At 41.5% G+C, this 20896-nt stretch overlaps 1 protein-coding gene across 7 annotated transcripts in view; it reads left to right on the forward strand.

The window, feature by feature from the left end:
• Positions 1-20896, forward strand: part of MEGF11 (multiple EGF like domains 11) — a 269153-nt gene that overhangs the window by 161784 nt on the left and 86473 nt on the right. For all 7 annotated transcript variants that reach the window (XR_003993112.1, XR_003993113.1, XM_030497267.1 and 4 more), the window contains 4 exons: positions 7246-7492; positions 9137-9257; positions 14347-14483; positions 19251-19463. Coding sequence is in view for 5 of the 7 variants with exons in the window: in XM_030497267.1 (XP_030353127.1) it covers positions 7246-7492; positions 9137-9257; positions 14347-14483; positions 19251-19463 (718 nt within the window). In the remaining 2 variants the exon portion in view is untranslated. The remainder of the gene's footprint in view (positions 1-7245; positions 7493-9136; positions 9258-14346; positions 14484-19250; positions 19464-20896) is intronic.

The raw sequence follows: 20896 nt of genomic DNA on the forward strand, positions 1-20896 counted from the left end.
AAAAGCAAATAAAGAATATGAAAAATCCCTTCAAGGGTGTCATCAAGCTGATATACAGACAGTTCATCAGCATGGACCAGAATAAACCTCTGACATGAAGGTAATGGACTAAGAGTAGAAGGCTGTCACCATCTCTGTGGACCACTTACTACATGGAGATTAAACAGCCAGTGGCCCATGGCATCTACTAGGAACAATTGTAAGAGAAGTCCTGCTAAGCCTCTGAAGCCTTTAATTGCTGATTGGTTTTAATACAGATGAAATCTTTGAGGAATGGAGGTAATGAATTACCCAGAGGTGGCACTGAGTGTCTGCAAATTGCATTCTTCGTGGTTCGATCGAGTACAGGTGGATTTTCCCAGGGGACACATGAACACACCCCTGGGTGTGGGACAGTGCTCTGCTCGATTTCAAGCTATTGCTCTGTACATGGAAGGTGTCCCAGCTTGTCAGTGAAAAGGATATAAAAATGTACTTTAACAAGCAGAAACTACTGCTTTAGGTTACTGATTTAAGCTAAAATTCCCTTACCTCTATTCCTCAAACCAACAGACTGAGTGAGCCTGAAGCTAAAACTGGAGACAGTAAATTCTGCATAACAGAGAAGCTGTCAGGGACTGGACAAAGCTTCTTACAAAGGAAAATGAACAGTCATAGAATCATAGAATAGTTTGGGTTGCAAGGGACCTTTAAAGGTCACTAGTCCAACCCTCCTGCAATAAGCAGGGACATCTTCATCCAGAGCAGGCTGCTCAGAGGCCTGTCCAGCCTGACCTTGGATGTTTCCAATGCTGCCAACTAAATGCCTGTGACACAGTTCAGATAATCTAAATTATATTTGGAGCAGGGTTATTTATTAAAATCCATTGTTAACCTGTTTGTCCCCCAAGAAAGTATTTATTTACAGAAATCCAACCTATTCATTGCCAGGACCTCTCTCGTTTGTAAGACCTGAGCAAGACATGCTGTCTCAAGGTAGATTGTCAGTGTCTTGGTACGGTTATGAAGGAGAAAATCAGCTCATTCTGAAATCACGGAATTAGAATGTTGGTCTCTAAACATTTGTAAGAACATTTTTGAAGGCAATTTCTGAAAATGTAGTTAATTTTGAGGACAGCATCGTCCATAAACACGTGTTAGAAATTTGAAGAGTAAACAGTCTTGTAAGATAAATGGGATTTTTTTGGTTTAGAATTGAGCAGATCAGGGAGTGATTTTTCAATGTCCTGTCTCATGCCTTTAGAAGTGTATTGGTATTACCTGCAGTGCCAGGACGTGAGGGACACAGCGCTGCTCAGAGCCAAACACCAAGTGATGTGAGCTGTTGTCGTAAGGGGATTCCCTCTTCAGGGACCTTGTTTCAAACCCATTCCAGGCTTGGCTCCTGTTTCCAACAGTGTTAAGCTGTGCCAGAATGAGTCATGTTTGTACAGTGAGTAGATATCAGCTCAATACAGGGATTATAATTCTCCTATTGGACTAAATGCAGGGAATAAAAAGCTAATTGATTATTTCATTTTTTTTATTCACTACATCCAAGCATATGTTTTAGCTTTTGCTGTCTCTTTGCCTACTTTGCATGAGCTGGGCCAACCATTTAAAAGCCAGTTGGATTCCAAAACCGAATTAGACCAAAAATAACCCCACACAGAGTTTGGGCTGCATTTCACCTCAATTGATACTCATATAATTATTCTACAGTTATAGTAAGGGGCAAATCTAGTCTTGATTTCAAAGTAAATTCAAAATAATCTTATTCTGTGTTCTCCTAGATTTAGTAAATTAACTGTATTATCTGTTTGCATTTTTGGAAGGCATCTCATTTAAACATTTCAAACTGAATGTGGAAACATTCCAGAGTATTGGTTATTGTCAAATTATTAGCAGATTTGCCAAAAGTTCCTTTAAATCATGGATTCATTGAAGATCTCCATCAGCCAAAGATGGTCCAGAGCCCTTAGGCTGGGAAAATCAACCCCGCAGTGGTTTTCAGCTGTGCCTTCTGTATATTGTGAGCTGACTTTGTACACCCAGAACACTAGGCTGGTCACTAGCAATAAAAAGGGACACACAGAGGCTTATGCTAACGAGAACAAAATAATCATAGACCTTAAGACCACAAATTCTGGTGCTGCTGTGACAGAAGATGCTGTCTTTATACTTATAGTGTATCTGCACAGGGATGGAAAAGCACTGGAAAAGCACTTTTGACTTTCTTTTGTTGGGATAAGTCACTTTATAAATGTCATCTCTTCCTTGGGAGAGCTTTTATTTGTCTGCTAAATGTTCAGATTTGTGTGTTTACTCTGTTGCTGGCCACCTCGTGCTCCTGCACTCGGTACTGGGCAGCTCTGTTGACCCAGAACACAGCACACTGATCATTCCTAGAGGGGAAAACAGCCCTTTGGGAGTGAAGCAGCACTTCCAGTGTGTCTTCCTTGAGTGTTCCACAGGACAGAACTGGTAATGGGATGTCATGCATGACTATAGTGGTGGATATGCAGAGCCTGATGCAATTAGCCCTCACTGAGGCTTGCCCTCACTGAGGCTTCCAAGTAGAGGTAGGGATGCGGAGAGGAAGAGAACCACTTTGTCCTGTTTTGAGCAAGCTTTCCATGAGGGATGAATCTTTCACCCATCATACTACCGTATGCAGACAACTGCAGTTATGCTGAGGCAACCAGCATCATCCTTTACAGAGTTAGATTCATTTTTCTTGGTGGTAATTGATCTCCAGTCATATTTTCGAAGGAGAAGAAGTGAGGAAGTTAGCATGTTTGCCAGGGAATGTTCGCATGTGACCTGAAATATGGCAGCTCCCTTTAATGTAGCATCTCCCAGAGGAGCAGTGGCTGTTTCAGACTCATCTCTCATGGTATTGACATCCATGCAGTCTGAAGGGAGCATTTGTACCTCCCTGACATCACCACTCTCAGGTTGCTTTTCTTATTGATGGTATAGTTAAAGTCTCTGTATCATTTTGACATTTTTAATGGCATATGCATTTACAGTGTAGCGCTTGTGTAAGCTTTAATCAGCTTTCTGTTCACATGTTGTTGCTATTATTATTTATCTCCATTATGGTAACACACAGAGACTATGGAAAAGAGCAGGACCAGACTGTGCTAGGCTTGGGTTCTATTTTAAAATGGCTTCTCTGTGCCACAGAAGAAGTGGTTCCAATGATCCCGAAGTGGAGTGGTTTCTGTGGCTCTGAGGCTGCTTTGCCCTGTGTTTCAGAAACAGGAATCACTGTCACACACCAGCTAGGATTTGCCACACTGATGTGTATAGAAAAAGTATGTCTTGGTTGCTGAAGACTTTAGTTTCTTCTGTTTGTTAGTTTTCTATCAGGAACTACTAGACCCCAGTCCCATATCTAGTTACGCACTTGGGTAGTCTCACACACAAGTGGTCCTATTGAGCTCAGTGGAATTACTTGTTTGAGAAGCAATTGGATTTAGCTTATCATCAACTCTGTATCTGCCTACCTCTATAAAGGTACAGAGGCTACCACAGTGCAGATCTATGAGTTATCACCATATAAATATCTCATAGTGTCCCAATGAAATCACGTAGATAAAGAATTTACTTGCAGCTCCATGGACTGTCACTGCAATATGGGACTTAAAGGAAAGTAGGAAAAGAAAGCCAACAGGAATTGGTAAACTTTGAGCAACAAAGATCTTATTTTCATGTGAGATTACTGCAGTGTAAAATCAGGTGAGGATGATATTTCAGTATCACAGATTTTACACTAACACGTTGCCAATGAATTATACTCAATTCCCTTTGCAATGAATCGGCAGCAGATGAACTGATACTGCATGAAATGGCTCTGCTCATTGGGACATATATAGGGCTTGAACTGATAGCTGAAAGCAGAAAACCTTTACCACCTGAGGGAAAGACTTAAATCTAGAAAAGGCCAACTTGTCATTGTGTATATAGAATCCTGTCCCTAGAGGCACAACGGGATGTTCACCTCGGTTACACACACACTATGTTCACCTTGGTTAGACACACGTACCGTGATTCTAGTTTCAAACCATTTAAAGAACTGTAGTCAAAACCTGCTACTAGTTTTAGGAACATAAAAAGAAGCCTAACAAGTGCAAGAGCTGCATTGGGCATTGTAAATGAGGCACGGTACAAGCCCCATCTTTTTGTAATTCTATTTTTCCCTCTGTCTTCTGTGAGCATTCAGATGTACTTCAATCCTCATTTTTATGTCCTCTCCTTAGTAAATGCCCATGAAATTCACATTCTTAATAGCTATCTTGTATGTAAAGCCGTTTTATTTCATAGATAGTTAAAACATTTTGGCTAGCTACCTTGGTGTAAACATACTGAATGCTGCGATGTGTGCTCACTGATGTCTTGTACTTAGAAGCCTTTGGAAGAATCTGTCTAACCGCCAGCTGGTTTTCTGGTCACAGCAGGCTTCTTTTATTATCCAGATTCAGTTTTTTATGATCTTAAAACCAATTAGAGGAATTTCTGCTCTTTCCTTCAGCATTTTGCTCTTCCCTTTGGCTAGATTGTGGGGTGAAATTTGGTACAGGGAGAAAACAAGCATGTGACCAAATATCAATAGTAAATAAGCGTTCAAATGAGATTGACTTACATAAAAGGAGCTATGTTTGGGGCAGGCACTGTAAATGTGCAATGAGATGCTTGAGCTGATGATGGGAAATGGTTTTCCCTTCCTATAAAACATTTTCTTGCTCCTTCACTTTCTTGCAAAGTGAAGAACACAAACAGAGGAGACAAATCTCATGAGTGGAGCACTCACCTGAGACATAGAAGACCAAGGATATAATTCACATGTCCTAATGAGTGTTATTTATTCCTATTAAGTGAATTAATTGCATTTGGAATTATATTAGCCCACAGTCTGGCAGTCAGGTCTCTAAGTGAGGTGTGATGAGGTAGGAACCAAGTCCCTGAAGCAGGCAGGGTTAAGTTTGATTCCTACATTCCACTTCCCCATGCAAAGGGGAATGTGTACCCTTTGTGGAGGTGCAGAACTGCATCTCTTGGTGTTCAAGTTCTGCAGAAAACAAATCAGTGTTTCTGAAACAGAAATTGCTGGGAAACTCTATCAGTTCCAGCAGATTTTCTCCCTGCCCCAGAAGGATTACAGAGCCTTAGCAAGTGTCTATATGAAATAAAGATAGATCATCTCTTTCCACAGAGTCTCAGTAATAATTTAAGACTTATAAAGAGGAAGATTTTGTTTGTTCGGCTCCCAGCAGTGTCGGTGCAGAACTATCATCCCTGTTTACAGCTATGGGAAAGATGAGGCAAAGCAATAAAACATCTTGTGTGAGGCAGGACCAGGATTAGGCATAGGGGTGTGTCGCATGTTCTGCTTTCTGCAGGACATGAAACCATCTCTCTGCATCCTGTAAGACCCTGCAGATCCTTTTGGAGACCTGGAATTGTCTTCTTGTGGGTTTATTTTGGCCTTTAACACTTGCTCAAGAAACAAAAGTTTGTAAACTGGTAATCAGCCATGCAAATTGAGTGAAGTCTCTCTTCTTTTGTGGTTGAATATCCTTAGACTGACCAATGAGTAACCTGCTTCTCAAGAAGAAGGACAAAAATATTGCCAAAATGAACTGATACAGTCAGCCAGTGTGGGTTTATAGCCATGTACTATACAAGGAGAGAGCTATGAAATTTCCAGGACAAGAGCATCAGCATTAAGTGGGTTTTACATTTACCTTGCTAAGTTTGGAAACAGAGATCCAGGCCTTAGAAGCAGCAAGTGTCACTTGGGGATTAGTTTTCTTGTTGGCAAATAAAAAGAGTGTGTGAAGACACTCGTGCCCTGCATGGCAGCGGATTTTATGCTAGCAGAAGAATTGCTGGTATAATCAAACCCAGCTGTACCTGAAAAATGATCTGTAATTGGGTCTTCAGCAGGAATTTTGCCAGCAACTCTGTTCTGATTAGAATGATGATTTTCTTCCCCCTTAACATAGCTGGATTGAAAGGCTACTGAGTGGAGGGTAGGACTACTGAAGAAATCCTTGGTTTTCTGCTGACCGTTTCATCAAATCATAGAATCCTAGAATGGTTTGGGTTGAAGGGACCTTAAAGCTCATCCAGTTCCAACCCCCTGCCACGGGCAGGGACACCTTCCACTAGAGCAGGTTGCTCCAAGCCCCTGTGTCCAACCTGGCCTTGAACACTGCCAGGGATGGGGCAGCCACAGCTTCTCTGGGCACCCTGTGCCAGCGCCTCAGCACCCTCACAGGGAAGCACTTCTTTCTAATATCTCGTCTCAATCTCCCCTCTGTCAGTTTAAAGTCATTTAAGTTTACTGAGGAAAGCTTAACCTCTGGGTGCTTGCTTTGAGCTGTTTGTTCAGTATATGTACATCTTAAATGGGTTTTTTGCAGGTGTCAATTGCTGTTTTTATGGCAAACCAGGACCCAACTGTTTCTGTAATGCTGACTTCCCTCTCTCATCCTGCCCGTGGGCCACACACAAGGAAGAGGGATCAGGCAGAATTGTCACGTGGAAGGTTCTCACTGTGCTTTGATGCATTCCATAGGGAACCTCTACCCCATGCCAATGGCTGTATGGTTTGGGGTCCTTCCGTATCACTAGTACGTACTCTTGTATGTACATACTACTGTTGTATGTACTAGTGCAGTGCTAGTATAGTGCTAACTATATCAGCACAGAAATTACCTGACATCTACACTTCACACCTTCACCCTAAGCCCCAGGAAATCCCATCTCCAGTGTTATTTTCTTCCCTACCATCTCTTTACTCCAAGAACTGCCCCCCCCCCAACCCCAAAAGACCACCACCAAAGGAGAAATCCTTCTTTTGATTATCGTATTTATTATCTTACGGGAATAGTGCAAAGAAACAGTATTTAATGACATTATTAAATCTACAAGATTTGCATTTCCATATTGCCTGCCGTTAACTAAGCTGCAGTCAGGATGTGATCCTCTGCGTCTAATTCTACTATAAGTTCATTTCTTCCAGCTATCTAAGAGCACTAAGAAACAGGATATTAAAAGATTTAGTTCCTGATCCAATAAGGGTGTTAAACAAAGTCATCAAATTTAGACGTAATACAAGTGCAGAGGTGTAACTGGCGAAAGTTCCTGGTATGAGCAGGGCCTCTGCTTTCTTCCCAAGCTGAGCATAGGGGCTGGGATGAGATGCTTGCAATGCACTTTCTTAATCACCTTGGTAAATGACTGTGTGTTTTCCAGGTTGTGACAGTGACCACTGGGGACCCCACTGCAGCAACCGCTGCCAGTGTCAGAATGAGGCCCTGTGCAACCCCATCACGGGGGCCTGTGTCTGCGCAGATGGGTACCGAGGCTGGCGCTGCGAGGAGCTCTGTGACCCCGGCACCTACGGCAAGGGCTGCCAGCTCGAGTGCCAGTGCCACAACGGAGCCACTTGCGACCACAGGACTGGAGAATGTCACTGTGCTCCCGGATACACCGGGGTATTGTAAGTTCAGTGGTGGGTGGATTTTACTCCACCCATCATTAAACCTTGCTTTGACCACTTTTAACGCAATGGCAAAATTCACACAGTCTGTGTATTGTACACTTCCCTTCCTAGAAACCAGGTAACAGAATTTGAGACTAAATAAATCTCTTTTTTTGCTGCTTATTATACCCGTCTGCATAATAAAATAAAATGTAGTGCTAAAGTGAATTTAAAAATCCATTATATCTTCCAGCTTGTACAACAGTCGTACCTGCTCGTATTTTCTGTATGTGAATACAATCCAAATTACAGTTATGTTTTTATAAGCAATTGGATATTCTAGTCATTAGCAGTCCAATACAGTATAAAATGGGACTTACCATCCCCAGTTTATTTGACTTTCAATCTAACTGAGGAAGCATTGCTGCTAACTGTATCAGCTTACTATCTAGGGGGTAAATTTTAAGCATAGTGAGCAGGGATTTAGCGGTGTGACTCTTATTAACTTTAACAAGAATCATGTAGCTGAGTCCCCATCCACCACAACAAAGGTTTACCAGTAGGACTCACAAAATCTGCATATTAATTTTAGGACAGCAAGCAATAGTTCCTTGTTTCACGTTGCCCACAGTGTAACATCATTTCTCATTAGAGAGCTTTCAGTAGTTTCAGAAGTAATTATGTTTTTCAAAATTATTTAAGAGGAAAAGAGAATTCAGTTTAGAATTTGGTTGGAGATCTATTACAGGTGACTTAATACTTTTGCAGTCTAATATTATTTGTTGACCTGCATAAAGGGGAAGGTAAAAAATAAAGACAATATTAACCCTCATAAATAAGTGATAGGCCTCTTGAATATTTTATTTGGTACCTGATTTCCTCATAGACTTGTGACCTCAGTCCTGGAAGCTCTCACTGCTAAAGACTCTGCTGACTATTAGAGTGGTCCCATTGACATTAGTATGCCAGTTCTCAGCAGTAAGTACTTGCAGGGCCAACCCCTGGCATGTTGTATGAACATCCTCATCAGAGGGTAGTCAGGGGAAGAACCTGCTGCACTTTCAGAATCAGGTTAGAGGAAGAAGCGATACTGAAAAGCACCAATGTGCAAATGTAGGCGACACTGGTTTTTGTGGGCATTAACCTTACATTGGCCCCCCATGAATACTGAGAGAGACCCAACGAGCTTCAATAGCCTTTAAGTGATGCTGAGTTCTTGCCAGTCAGTTGTACACTGCAAATGTTAACATTTAGTAGTGACTGGAGCAATTTCAGGCATTTTAATGCCATCATTTTATTCTATTTGCATCTTCTTTTATTTCCATGTCACATAATTCACATTGAGGGCTTCATCCTGCAACTCTTTCTTACCTGGGCTTTTTTAATGGTCGTGAGCTGTTAAGATGGGTGGAATTTGGTATGTGCATAAGCATTACATACATGTGTCAGCCTTACAGGACTGAATCCAGGACACATAAATAACTCTATCTAAAATAAAAGAGTTCTTGGATAATTTGTAACACCAGCTGAGGCTTGCTTAGGTTTCATAATATCCATAAGGACTCCTATGATGACCTGTGTTGTGGATGTTCCTCATTTACTGTGTTCTGTGAGTTCTTTTCAGTGATCTCTTTCTTTTTTGTTCCTTCTCCCTCCACAAAGCTGTGAAGAACGCTGTCCCCCAGGCAGCCACGGAGCTCAGTGTGAGTTGCGCTGCCCATGCCAGAACGGAGGAGTCTGCCACCACATCACTGGAGAGTGCTCTTGTCCTCCTGGATGGACGGTGTGTACTTTGTTCATACTCATTTAGAGGTTGGACTAGGAGGTTAATTGTTCACTGTCTCAGCAGAAGCCTTCCCTATGTACTTGTGATGAGTATTTCTCGTCACAAGGCTCTAACAATTCTGGAGCTGGGACCACCTTTGTTGCATGTGCACAGCACTTGGACAGGCCACCACTCTAGGGCTAGTAGCTACCATCACAGCATTAAAAAAACAGTAAACCAAGCAGTGAGCAACCTGCTCTAGTGGAAAGTGTCCCTGCCTGTGGCAGGGGGTTGGAACTAAATGAGCAAACCCAAACCATTCTTTGATTCTGTAATGATTCTACTCATTACATTTCTGTGTGGGAGAATGTGTCTCTGAATTACAGTTCCTTGGAATATTCCCTGCACTCTTAGACACTGCCCTTACACAGGACATAAAGCTCAAAGCTCAACTCAACACTGTCAAAGGCACTGTCCTGTTTCCCCTTCAGGAGAGAGAGAAAAGCCAAGGGGAATTCAGTGGCTCAGGAAGTTGTTAAAGCAGCACTATGCACAGCACCAGAGACTGGTTCAGTGTCCTGTTCTTACTCAGGCATAATTCCCATTGATTGCAATAGATTTGCTTGCATCAGACGTTGCACTGGAGAGAGCAAATTGCGCTAACCTTTAGTCCCTTGTGTTAAGAAAGCAAGGCCAAACATTTTAGAAGTCCTCAACTTTATCAATAATGTAATAATTAACTCTCTTGGGGTTTGCCAAGTCTCACAGGCCCACACACAGCATTTAGCTGTGCTAAATTTCCTGGCATTTTTCCTGTATCTGACAATTAGTCTCTTGGCAATCTCTTGCTGGATTTTAATGCGTACAAGTGCTGTGACTTTTTATTTTAATATGTGGAAGACCCTGAAGATCATCATACATCTATGGCTTCTGATGTGGACCTTGCATCTGTAGAAACATTTAAGGGCAGAGAAAGATGTTTATGTTCTTTTGGTAGATTAGTAGAGCAAATGTTGCCTCCATTTGATCACAAAGCTGCTTTCAGTTTAAAACTATCAACCACGAGATTCTGGTGGCTGTCAGACACCAACAAGGGAGATGAAGATTGCTGCCCATAATTTCTGATGAAAGCTGTGTATGGAAAACCTCTCTCTAATTGGAGAGTAGGAGTCTTTAACTTGGCCGGTCATGGCAAAGATGGTAGTGATGTTATTCCATTTCAAGTGACAAAGTAGGCATAACTATAAGTAAGAGGTTGGCACCTTACCCTCAACTGGCATTCAAAGAAAAGATTCTTTCCTAACTGGAGCTAAAGCACAAAGGAAGCGATTCAGATATTTCTGAGGGCTGATCAGTCCATTCTGGCACTACCGCTAAGAAGTGATCAAAAAAGTGATTAACATAAAAATACCCCCACCTGAGGGTGAGGCGCTGGCACAGGGTGCCCAGAGAAGCTGTGGCTGCCCCATCCCTGGCAGTGTTCAAGGCCAGGTTGGACACAGGGGCTTGGAGCAACCTGCTCTAGTGGAAGGTGTCCCTGCCCGTGGCAGGGGTTGGAACTGGATGAGCTTTAAGGTCCCTTCAGCCCAAACCATTCTAGGATTCTATGATTCTGCATGCCAGTATTTCTCAGGATCTAAGTTGTTTTGCTGTACTCTTCCTTATCTGTATTTTATCAGGAGCTTTCTCTATTTTTATGAAATTAAAAGTCACTAAAGAGGTGGGAAGTTGGAATAGAGCAGGAAGTTTTTAGAGATCCTTTAGGATGCAGCATAGACCCTAAAGAAGAACCACAGCTCTGGGGCTGCACAGCAGCTGTGGTCGTGTATTCTGGCCCATTTCTGCCCTGTTCCTTACAGCCTGGAGTTTCTTCTCTACATTTTTAGTGGCCCAGAGAGACGTTCCTGAGAAGTGTGTTGTTGGCTGCTCTGTCCCCAGAGAAACCCCAGAGTTAACAATTGATGTTTGAAACAAGCATAACTTAAAATTGAAGAGAGAGATCAAGTATTCTGGGGAAAGAAACTGAAATTATAAGTAAAAGCACTCAGCTTGTAAATGTTGAGATTTTAACTATAAAGGGTCCCTCCAGGGTTTTAATGAAAAGCTGGTAATTCAGTACACACGGGGAGAGAAAAAATACTTTTTTCATGCTATATTTTTAACTCTTGGTGGTGGGAATGGTTTGCGAAGTGAGACATGAGTGGGCTGTAAATGAGCAAGCGAGATGGGTTTGCTAGACAGAATTCATTTTATTTCACACCATGGATAGTCTTGCTTTGACATCAGGAATTTTACTTGCTGATTTTGAGGCTTGAGACTGCACGAATGTATTGAATATACCATCATGTTGGAAGGAAAGAATTCTCCCTGGGTTTATACTTGGATTTTATTGCTGCTGGATGAGCTGCAACTTTTATCCTTTCCTAGGGTAGGCTTATTAACAGCAGTTCAGCTCCCTTAGGGACTTGGTTGCCTGTGGGATTTGCAAGGGGAGGCAATAAGTTGAATAGGAGGAAGTTCTGGGGTTCTCAGGTTCTTCTTTGGATCTGCCATCTTCAAAGCCTGGTTCTTTTATGACTTGTAATAATTCTTTCCTCCTGCTTCCTCCCACCCTGTGCAGAGTCTCCCAGAAGCACAACAAGTTATAGGAGCTGTGTCCTGTGAGATTTTACTGTCCCATGATTTTTCCATCAAGAGGATTTTGGCTAACAGCATATATTGTTGAACTAGCCAACAAAATATGGCTTCCAGCACACTACAGTGTTGGGCTTTTTCCACTGCTGTGTCTTTGTAGCTGTGGGAGTTAGCGGGTGGTTGCTTTAGGGCCTCATTAACAATTTACAGATTTAATTCTATACATCTTTCTCATTTGCAGTATTAAATTCTCCAAGCACTCTCAGGAACTAGGGAGAGAAGTTAAATTTAGCATTTACGATGCTTCTCAGAAACACTTTTGAAGGAGTATCTCCCTGCTCAGGAAAGCTACAATCTTTCCTTACATGACAGAACATTTGTCACTGGCAACACACCCTGTTTGGGTCCCAGATCCCATCTTCAAGGCTCTGCATCGTGATGCCATGTTAATACAACACGTTCTGCTAATCACTTCTTCCTCATTGCCTCTGGGCTTTATGAAGCAACTGTAATTTGTATTTTTTGTCTATTTTTCCTTCTATTGTGGATTTTAAACATGGGGGTGAGAGAAAATGGAGCAGAAAAAAATCTTTTCTATACTAGAAAATGGTAATAATATAGGAAATAATGTCAAAAGCAGAAGCTGATGAGATCAGGGCTTTAAAAAAAGGTGCTGATGGGGTGAACTTTACTGATTAGATGTATAAGCAGCAGGAAACTTTAGCCTGACATTTGATCCTCCAGAGAGGGATGTTTTGGATTCCCTTAGTACATATTAATGCAGAAGGTATGCCTAAAGATTCTCACAGCTCTGGGGGGATGCATCACAGAGTATTGCTTTCTCATCATTTGTTGATAGAAATCCTGTTCCTTTTGAGATGTGCAGAGAGAAAGTATTTATTATCAAGATAAATGGACGCTTCCATTTTCGAATCTATAGTGTTATGTATCACTCAAGCCCAGAGACACCAGGTTTTTAACACTGTAATCTGAAAGTTTTTGGTCTGAGGCCAACCTGTCCATATTACAGCCAAGGAGCCACCTATCACTGGTTGGGAAAGGCTCGAAGTATCTGTTCTGTGATTACTCTGAAGAGCAGCCTCTCCACTTCGGGCTTGTTGATATTGCTAAACTTCCCAAACTGTTTTAGCAAGAACCCCAAGGAGTGAAAGCAGCTATTATGTTCCTGGCTTATGTTCTGTATAAGTTGTGTCTAATATGTGTCTTGTTCAAAACTCAGAGCCCCTGGAGCTTGGTTGGGGAAATAAGACTTCTGAGAGATTAAAACCAAATAATACCAGGGACAGAACCCCCCAGTTTCTCTCAGACACTGTGCACTGTGCATGGCACTGGCAGCAGCACCACTTGCTGCAGTTGCCAAACATTTCCCATTATAGGACCCCATGTTCAGATCACAGCACTGCCAGACTTGTTTTGGCTGAAGTTCCTCAGCTGGATGCCAGCCTCAGATTTTGTGTTTGCTCACATTAAAAAACATTCATACAACTTCTAACAAAGTCTAGGGAAATCCCTGTAAGACCTTGATACTTGGTAGGGACATTATGGGATACCTGGGGGAAAACCACCTGAGTTTGGCAGATAAATTCTCCAAAGACATGACCCATGATAAGCATTCTCTGCCTTGGGGCTGAACAGCTGGAACAAGGCTTGCCCAGCAACTGCTTTTTCTTATGAGCAGTGCCAGGGAGCACAACCAAGAGTGACAGTCTGTCTTTTCTTGACTTTCAGGGATGGTTAAGCAAGGAGGGGAAAGAGGAAACAGGTCAGAGATGGGGATTTGAGGGAAGGAGGTGGCCAGCAAGTGGAGTTGAGGCAGGTCAGGGACGGAGATGTGGCTCCAAGGCTGGGGATTAGGAGCTGGGAGGATGTTGGATGATGCATCCAGGCAGTGTTCGGGGATTAGGCAGATATCCCAGTGCAAAATCACTTCTTCTGGCCAAGACTGCTGCACTGCTGATGTGGACAGTCAAATTGCCTTTATGTCCTCACTGGTGGCTTTCTGCAGCTGTCCCAATATCTTGTTCCTGTCCTGTCCTGTCCATGTCTTAGACAAAGCTCTGGCAGGTACCATTCTGTGCTGCTTGAAGAGATGAGGCTGGATGAGAGTAGAGGGAATTAAGTAGGCAGGATATGAAGAGCAATAGAGGACTTCAGCACTTGTATTTGGTCTTCTTCATGGTTGGGTGAAGTGGGGCTGTCTGAACAGGGGAGAGATCATTATAGGCTATCACAACTAGCAGAACTTCATCCTCCCGGTGCAGCCATTCCAGCAATCCCTCTCTTCCCAAACATTCACTTAGGTTTTAAGACTGTCTTTAGCCTGTCTTAAACAGAAAAAATATTGCCTCTACACTTAGATCTAGTTTTAGCAAGAAAGGCAATAAAAATCCAAGCTGCATATAGACATTTATGAATGTTGACTGAACTATTGCTCTTTCTCCAACCATACCAGGGGCTGGTGTGTGCGCAGCCATGTCCTCCTGGAACATTTGGAATTAACTGCAGTCAGGACTGCCCATGCCACAACGGAGGACACTGTGATCCTGTGACAGGAAAATGCATCTGCACAGCTGGCTATATAGGAGACAGGTAAAAACCAACCCCCAGAGCCTTTAGTTTTAACCATGGATTGGCAGTATTTATATCCCTTCTAGGACAATCTTACTCTCTGAAAAATGGTGTTATGTTCCATTGTTCCAGTTAGGTTTATCCTTCTGAAGCAGTTCAAGCAGTATAAATGTGGCAATGTTATTACATTTAACTGGCACTGCTCTCCATTTACAGGGTTTTTTTTTAACATAACTTAAAATTTAATGGATTACATTTAATTTAGATATTTACAGTGATAAATTTAATAGAGAGCATTCCATGTTTACAAGATATGTAAATGAACTGTATTTATACAAATTAAAATCCTCGAGAGTGAGCAAGGCAGCAGTTTAATGCTTTCTTCAGCCCCTTCTGTGCTGCTGCAGCACTGATCCATTTCAGGCACCAACAAAAGGTGATAAATCCTCAAAATTTATAAACCAGAGTCTTCACCCATAAATCCATCAGAGAAGGTGATAATATTGTTTTACAAAGGTGTCATGGATTCAGCAAAATGACTACACAGCAAAGTCAAGATGGGATTGTAGCACATGGTGGCTTAGCCCTGCTTATTGGAATTTCTCATTTCTTGCTTCATTGTATAATCAGGTCTTTATAGCACACAAAGAGACTGACCTTCAGCACTGTGCTGGGGCTAAGAAGGCTGTGCTCTTTCCCATTAAATGTGGAAGTTCCTGGATTCCATTTACTGATAGTGGTAACTGGAGGTGACTCTGGAGATGACATCAGAATTTACATGTGGTTGAATATGGTGGAAATATTAATTACTTAAAATTAATTTAGTGGAGAACACATCAGCGTGTCTCTCTTCCCTCATCCTCCATCTGGAGACAGTGATTTCAGCCACTGGGTACCATATAATTATTGTTGCTAACAAAAGCTCTCTCTTTCTCACCTCTTGGAGACAATTGCACTAAACAAAGCAACTGTGAAGCCTGGACACTTACACTGGTGACCACACATCAATCCCAACCTGTCCCCAGAGCTGGCCATGCTCAGGAAGCTGACACAGGCCCTCTGTCTCTAGGTCTCCTCATTTGGTTATTGCAGACCTAGATTGATTTCTGGCTGTAGGTGAATCAACAGTGTGAGAGCTGTCGGGAGCTCCCAGCAGCAGCCCAGTGCTGAGGCAGCTTCTTTGCTCAGCTGCCAATATAACTCATGTTGGGAATGAGGAAAGGAGGTGGCAAGTAGAAAGCTCACCTACCCCTTCCTGCAGCAGAGAAGTAAAAGGTAGACACTGAAAGGAGAGGCTGAAGAGCAGAAATGCAGGTAGGTGGAGGGATGAATGAGAACAGGAGAAAGTTCAGTGAACTGGCAGTTTGGAAAGCTTTTCTAGCAGCAGGGGGAAACTGCATTAGCCTAGAAATTCCCACCTTTCTAATGAGTTAGAAGATTAAAACATATTTATCTATCAGTCTTTCATCAGCCTCCAAGTAGCGAAGTGAAACCTTAGGCTCATTATGTTCAATTGGAGTTTGGCCTCTCACTTGGGCTGGGACAGCGTGTTGCCTGTGATGGTTTGTTCTCCATAGGCACACAAACCCTTACCTTGTTGTTAACTACAACTTGCTGAGGGCACATTGCCCATTGATTTTAGTGAGGACAGGAGTGGGCACAAGGTCTTTAAAAGCCTAAATTGCTTTCCCTAGTTATGTGTTCATACAGCATGGACAATGGGACAGAGTAGTCAGCACCGCTTCAGCTTGAAGTCTATTTTACGCTCTGGATCTCATGCAAGTGTTGCAGTGTTACAGTGTAATTGCAAGTATAGCAGGAGAATGCTGCTGCACAACAAGATAGTGTTTTCTTTTAAATTTTCAAGGCACCGAAAAAATTTTCTTCAGAATAACAGATATTGTGAATAACTACAATAAAAATGTAAATACACTGTATCTACTAAGTCAGTAAGTCCTAAATAATGCTGCAGTTCATCGTCTTGTGCAGAAGAGAAGAACATATACTTAGATAAATATCTGTGGAGATAAAATGGCCATAAAGGTCCGTGTAAGTGTAATCGCCACCTTTGTTCCCTACCTGTTTTCCAGGAGGGACCTCTGCACTGAGTGTCTAGGAAATCAGCAAGCACTATTAATAACTCCAGGAAGCTTTGTGCTCTACTGAAATGATTGGCTGTGTCACATAAATGTATGTTTTGCAAACTGGAAAGGAATAATAGCAGAAGCGCAGTTAGAAGCTGAGGATGGGGTGTCTGTGAGTTCAGCAGCTGACAGGAAAAGCGAACATATTGTTTTAACTTTGTTTTCTATATTGCTATTAAAACTAAAGATCACAGAATAAATACCACATTTGTTATAACTCTGTGAGCAGACTAATTCTCTTGTGTTTGCACCTGCATCTTTTCTCTACAGGATGGCAATCTGCAGGTTAGTGTGTTTTGGATGGCTTTTAGTATTTGTGTGTGCTACATAAATGTAGCATTGTTTCAAAATAAACAAACAGAAAAGCCTAAAATACTTTACAGCATTATTCTGTGAAGGAAAAAATATCTGGAAAGAATGTAGGTGTTTGTAGTAAGCTCATCTGTTAAGCAGGCTGTCTTATGTTTAATATTTTCTGAAATTGCTTTCATTAATTCTACAGGTGACAGCCATATTATCCTATCCCAACCCAAATAATTATAGTACATATTAAAGTTCAGTGGATATTATAATACAAATGTCCCCAGATAGGCAGAAAGCAATGTAAATTAAACAAGAAACATAACTAGGGCTTAGCAGCTCATTTTGTAATTTAATTGAACAATGTATCTGGTTGTTAATGGTGCTATGGACACATTAGATTGATATGTTGCAAAGGAAAGATGTTTAAGTAGAAAGTTAATTCCTGCTGTGATTATTCTTATGTTCCAGAGGAGTCATTATTAGTATTCTTTGTATAAAATTCATTAGCGGTAGCTGCTTGATCTCCAAATAAGTAAGTTGGTTAAATTGTTAGTAGAAAAAGGCTAATTATGTAAATAGATTAGGTCGTCAATATTTCATTTCCAGATGCTTTTCTCCCTGCTAGGTAATGCTTCATCTTCTATAAATATAGAATGATATAGTGCATTATTGACTGAGTATTCATCTCACTGAGTACAGTGCTCTCCTGCTAACTAGTAGAGCTGTGTACAGCAGTGGAGGCATAAGGCATCTTAATATGTTCTTCATTGCATTTCATTTGCTCTGAGTGTTTCAGTCCTAATGTTATCCATTCTTTGCAGGTTATTTCCTTTGCAGCTGAACTACCCTGAGAGCAGCAGGGCGAGCAGCCAGTGCCACTGGTGATTCCCTGGGCTCTTTTCCTTCCTGTTTGTCACAGGCTCCTCTCTCTTTGGGTCTAATCTGAACTCCTGAACTTGGATTGTAGCTAGTAGCTGTGTGGATGCTTGCTGCAATTAAATCACTATCTAGGCCTTTTGGTTTGTTCATTTACTTTTAGCAAACTCTGATCATCTGAAGCTGCAAAAGTAATGCTCTTCTTATACACTGACTGTGTTCATTGCAGTTTTGCATGGCTTGCACCACACATTAATCTTTTATTACTGATCATTATATTAACTCTCACCTGCCAGCTGTGAAATGACCTGCAGAAAGACATTTAACAATTGCCTCTATCCACTGAGTTTACAGTATGCACTTTAATCAATGCTCAGGATTAAATTAATGCTGATAGGCAACTTCCAATATCTGGCATCCATGCGATAAGGGAATTGCACTTTTCTGGGCTTCTTTTTCTGTTTGTTATTAACTGAAAAGGTCTGTCTGTATTTCACGGTGGATCATATAAACTGTAGGACTGACTCGTTGCAGAATTCTGAAACTACTGAATTATTTCAAGCACAGAATCAGCTGCTTTCTATAGGACCTTAGTTGAGCTTTTCAAAGTAAGAAATATTAGGAATGCTGAAACTGGTTGTGTAGGACAATGAAAGAGACTTTTTGGCATATTTCATCATGTATCCAATAGAGAAATATTTTAAACAGTGCATGGAAGGTGCAATTGAAAACAGTCTGTGTATAGTGTTTGCAGATTCAAATATTAAAAATGTGGGCAATTTTGGAGAACATACTACACTAAGAAGCGTGAAAGTGATTTGTCTTGGGATTTCATACTACCGAGCATCCTGGGAGTAAGAGATGAAAAGCAGATTTGAGCTTTAGTTACTCAGGACACACACAAAAAAGACAAAGGAATCTATTTTCTCCTAGTTGGTATAAATCCAGTGCAGTGACAGCATAGAGGGAAAGTAAAACTATGCATTGCTGGAGAACGCTTTACTCAGTATTACTTAATAGACCACATTCCCTTTCAGTCCCCATTTCCACTAAGAGGACCATATGCTTTTGAAGAAGGTGCACGATCGTTCTGTAATAAAGAGAAAGCGAAGAGATGAGGGGGTTTTTATAAAGTATCTTATTCCCTATCAATTTCTTATGGTTGATGAATGGGATTGTCAAGGTCCAGGAAACAAGAATGCACTTTGTTAACTAAGGTAATATTAACTAATGCAAATTTTGCAGGATATAATTGGAAAGAGATTAATGCACTTTCAGTTAACAGCACTTTGTGTGCCCAAGATATCGCACCACTCCACTGATATCATCATCCACAATATATTACTCAAATAAATGAGCAATAATTTTGTACTTCATTCATTAACAAAAACATCCCTGTGTAAGAGTCATAAGCAGACTAGGCTGCAGCATTTGATTGGATCCTGTCTCACATATTTCATTGCAGGTGTCAAGAAGAGTGTCCTATTGGGACATACGGCTTTCAGTGCACACAAAGATGTGACTGCCAAAATGGCGCAAAGTGTTACCATGTAAATGGAGCGTGTATATGTGGTCCTGGATTTAAAGGGATTTATTGCCAAGAAAGAATGTGTCCAGAAGGGTTTTATGGCCTCAAATGCAACAAGAGATGTCCTTGCAATATTACCAACACTCTCAGGTATGTACATCGAATCATATAGCAGTGCAGGGACTGGTCGAATAAAAGCATTGGGAAAAAATTAAATTAACTACACCTACTCCCTTTTCTGCTGTAGTTTTAATTAAGAACACAGACAGTTCATCTGGCTTGCAACCTTTGATTTAAATGACCTCAAGTTTGGAACCATGAGCCTCAGTCAAGCCAGCTACTAGGCATGTATCTGTCCACCATCAAAACAGTTCTACTACAGTCTGAAACAACCTGACATATGGCCTTATAGTGTAGCTGCAGTCTTCTAGGCGTAAGAACTGTCACACGATGCCCATACGTATGTCAAATCACTCACTGAAGTTTAAAAATAGGGATATATTTACTCAAATCCATCACTTTGTTTCTTTTTATGACATGGGTTTTCCTTTTAGGTCTATAGACAGCGAGGGGACTTTCAAAATGAAACCTAATTTGCTTCAGTTTATGTCTCATGGCAAATTACCTTGTTGAAAATACTTGAGGCAGATGTATAAATAGACTGAAATCAATATCCCCGAGTTAGCCTATGGAACTGTGACAACGTTGACATTGTCAAAGTAGACTTCTCATGTGTGCCTGTTATTGCTCTTCATTCAGTATGTGTATGTGTGAAATATTCGGGAAAATAAATATCAGGGAAATACACCTAAAATGGAATAAACCCCACTTAAAAGGTTGGGTTTCGATGTTTTATTCCCTTTTGCCTTTTTTAGGATCTGATTGTGGAGGTTCTCACTACTAAGAGCTAGAGCCACAAAACGGACTTGAGCACCTGACATGACATAGGTTGAATAAGGCTTGAATAAGTTTTCCAAACCCTGAAAAAAAAAAAGAAGAATTTATTACTCTTCCTTATTATCCTGTTTATTATCCTTTTTACCTTTTGTAACTCATTGCCTTGTTTACTGACTGCTGGAATTGCTGTCTGGAGATTCCTTGCTCCCTCACATGCAATAAAGGGAGCATGGACAGCAAAACTACCCTGGCCTGAGCTATTCTGCTGGACTAGAGTGCCCACATTTCCTTGCCATGCCTGCAAGATGCTGAGCCCCTCAGCTCCCACTTGATTTCCTCCTTTTTCTGTCCATTATTGTTAAGCATTCATAGCCAAGTCAGGATGATGTAGGCTTCAGAGGGAGGTGGGGATAATTGATGCCCAAGCAAATCTGCCCTTGATACGGACATTCTTCAGTTTTCAACCAGACAGGTAGGGACCTGACTGCCTTGCTGATGATGACAAACCTACCTTGCCGTCTTGCATCCTGTGAAAATATAAACACTCTCCTCAATTATGCATGCAAGCAATCCCACCTAATTTGTGTGCATGCACACACACACACACACCCCCTCCACTTCAGGCAAATTTGTTTGTGTGCTTGAGATAGACTCCATTTGTCTCAGTCTTGGAAATAAACAGGTGA

This window comes from Strigops habroptila, chromosome 9 (assembly GCF_004027225.2).
Source record: "Strigops habroptila isolate Jane chromosome 9, bStrHab1.2.pri, whole genome shotgun sequence".
Taxonomy (NCBI): Eukaryota; Metazoa; Chordata; class Aves; order Psittaciformes; family Psittacidae; genus Strigops; species Strigops habroptila.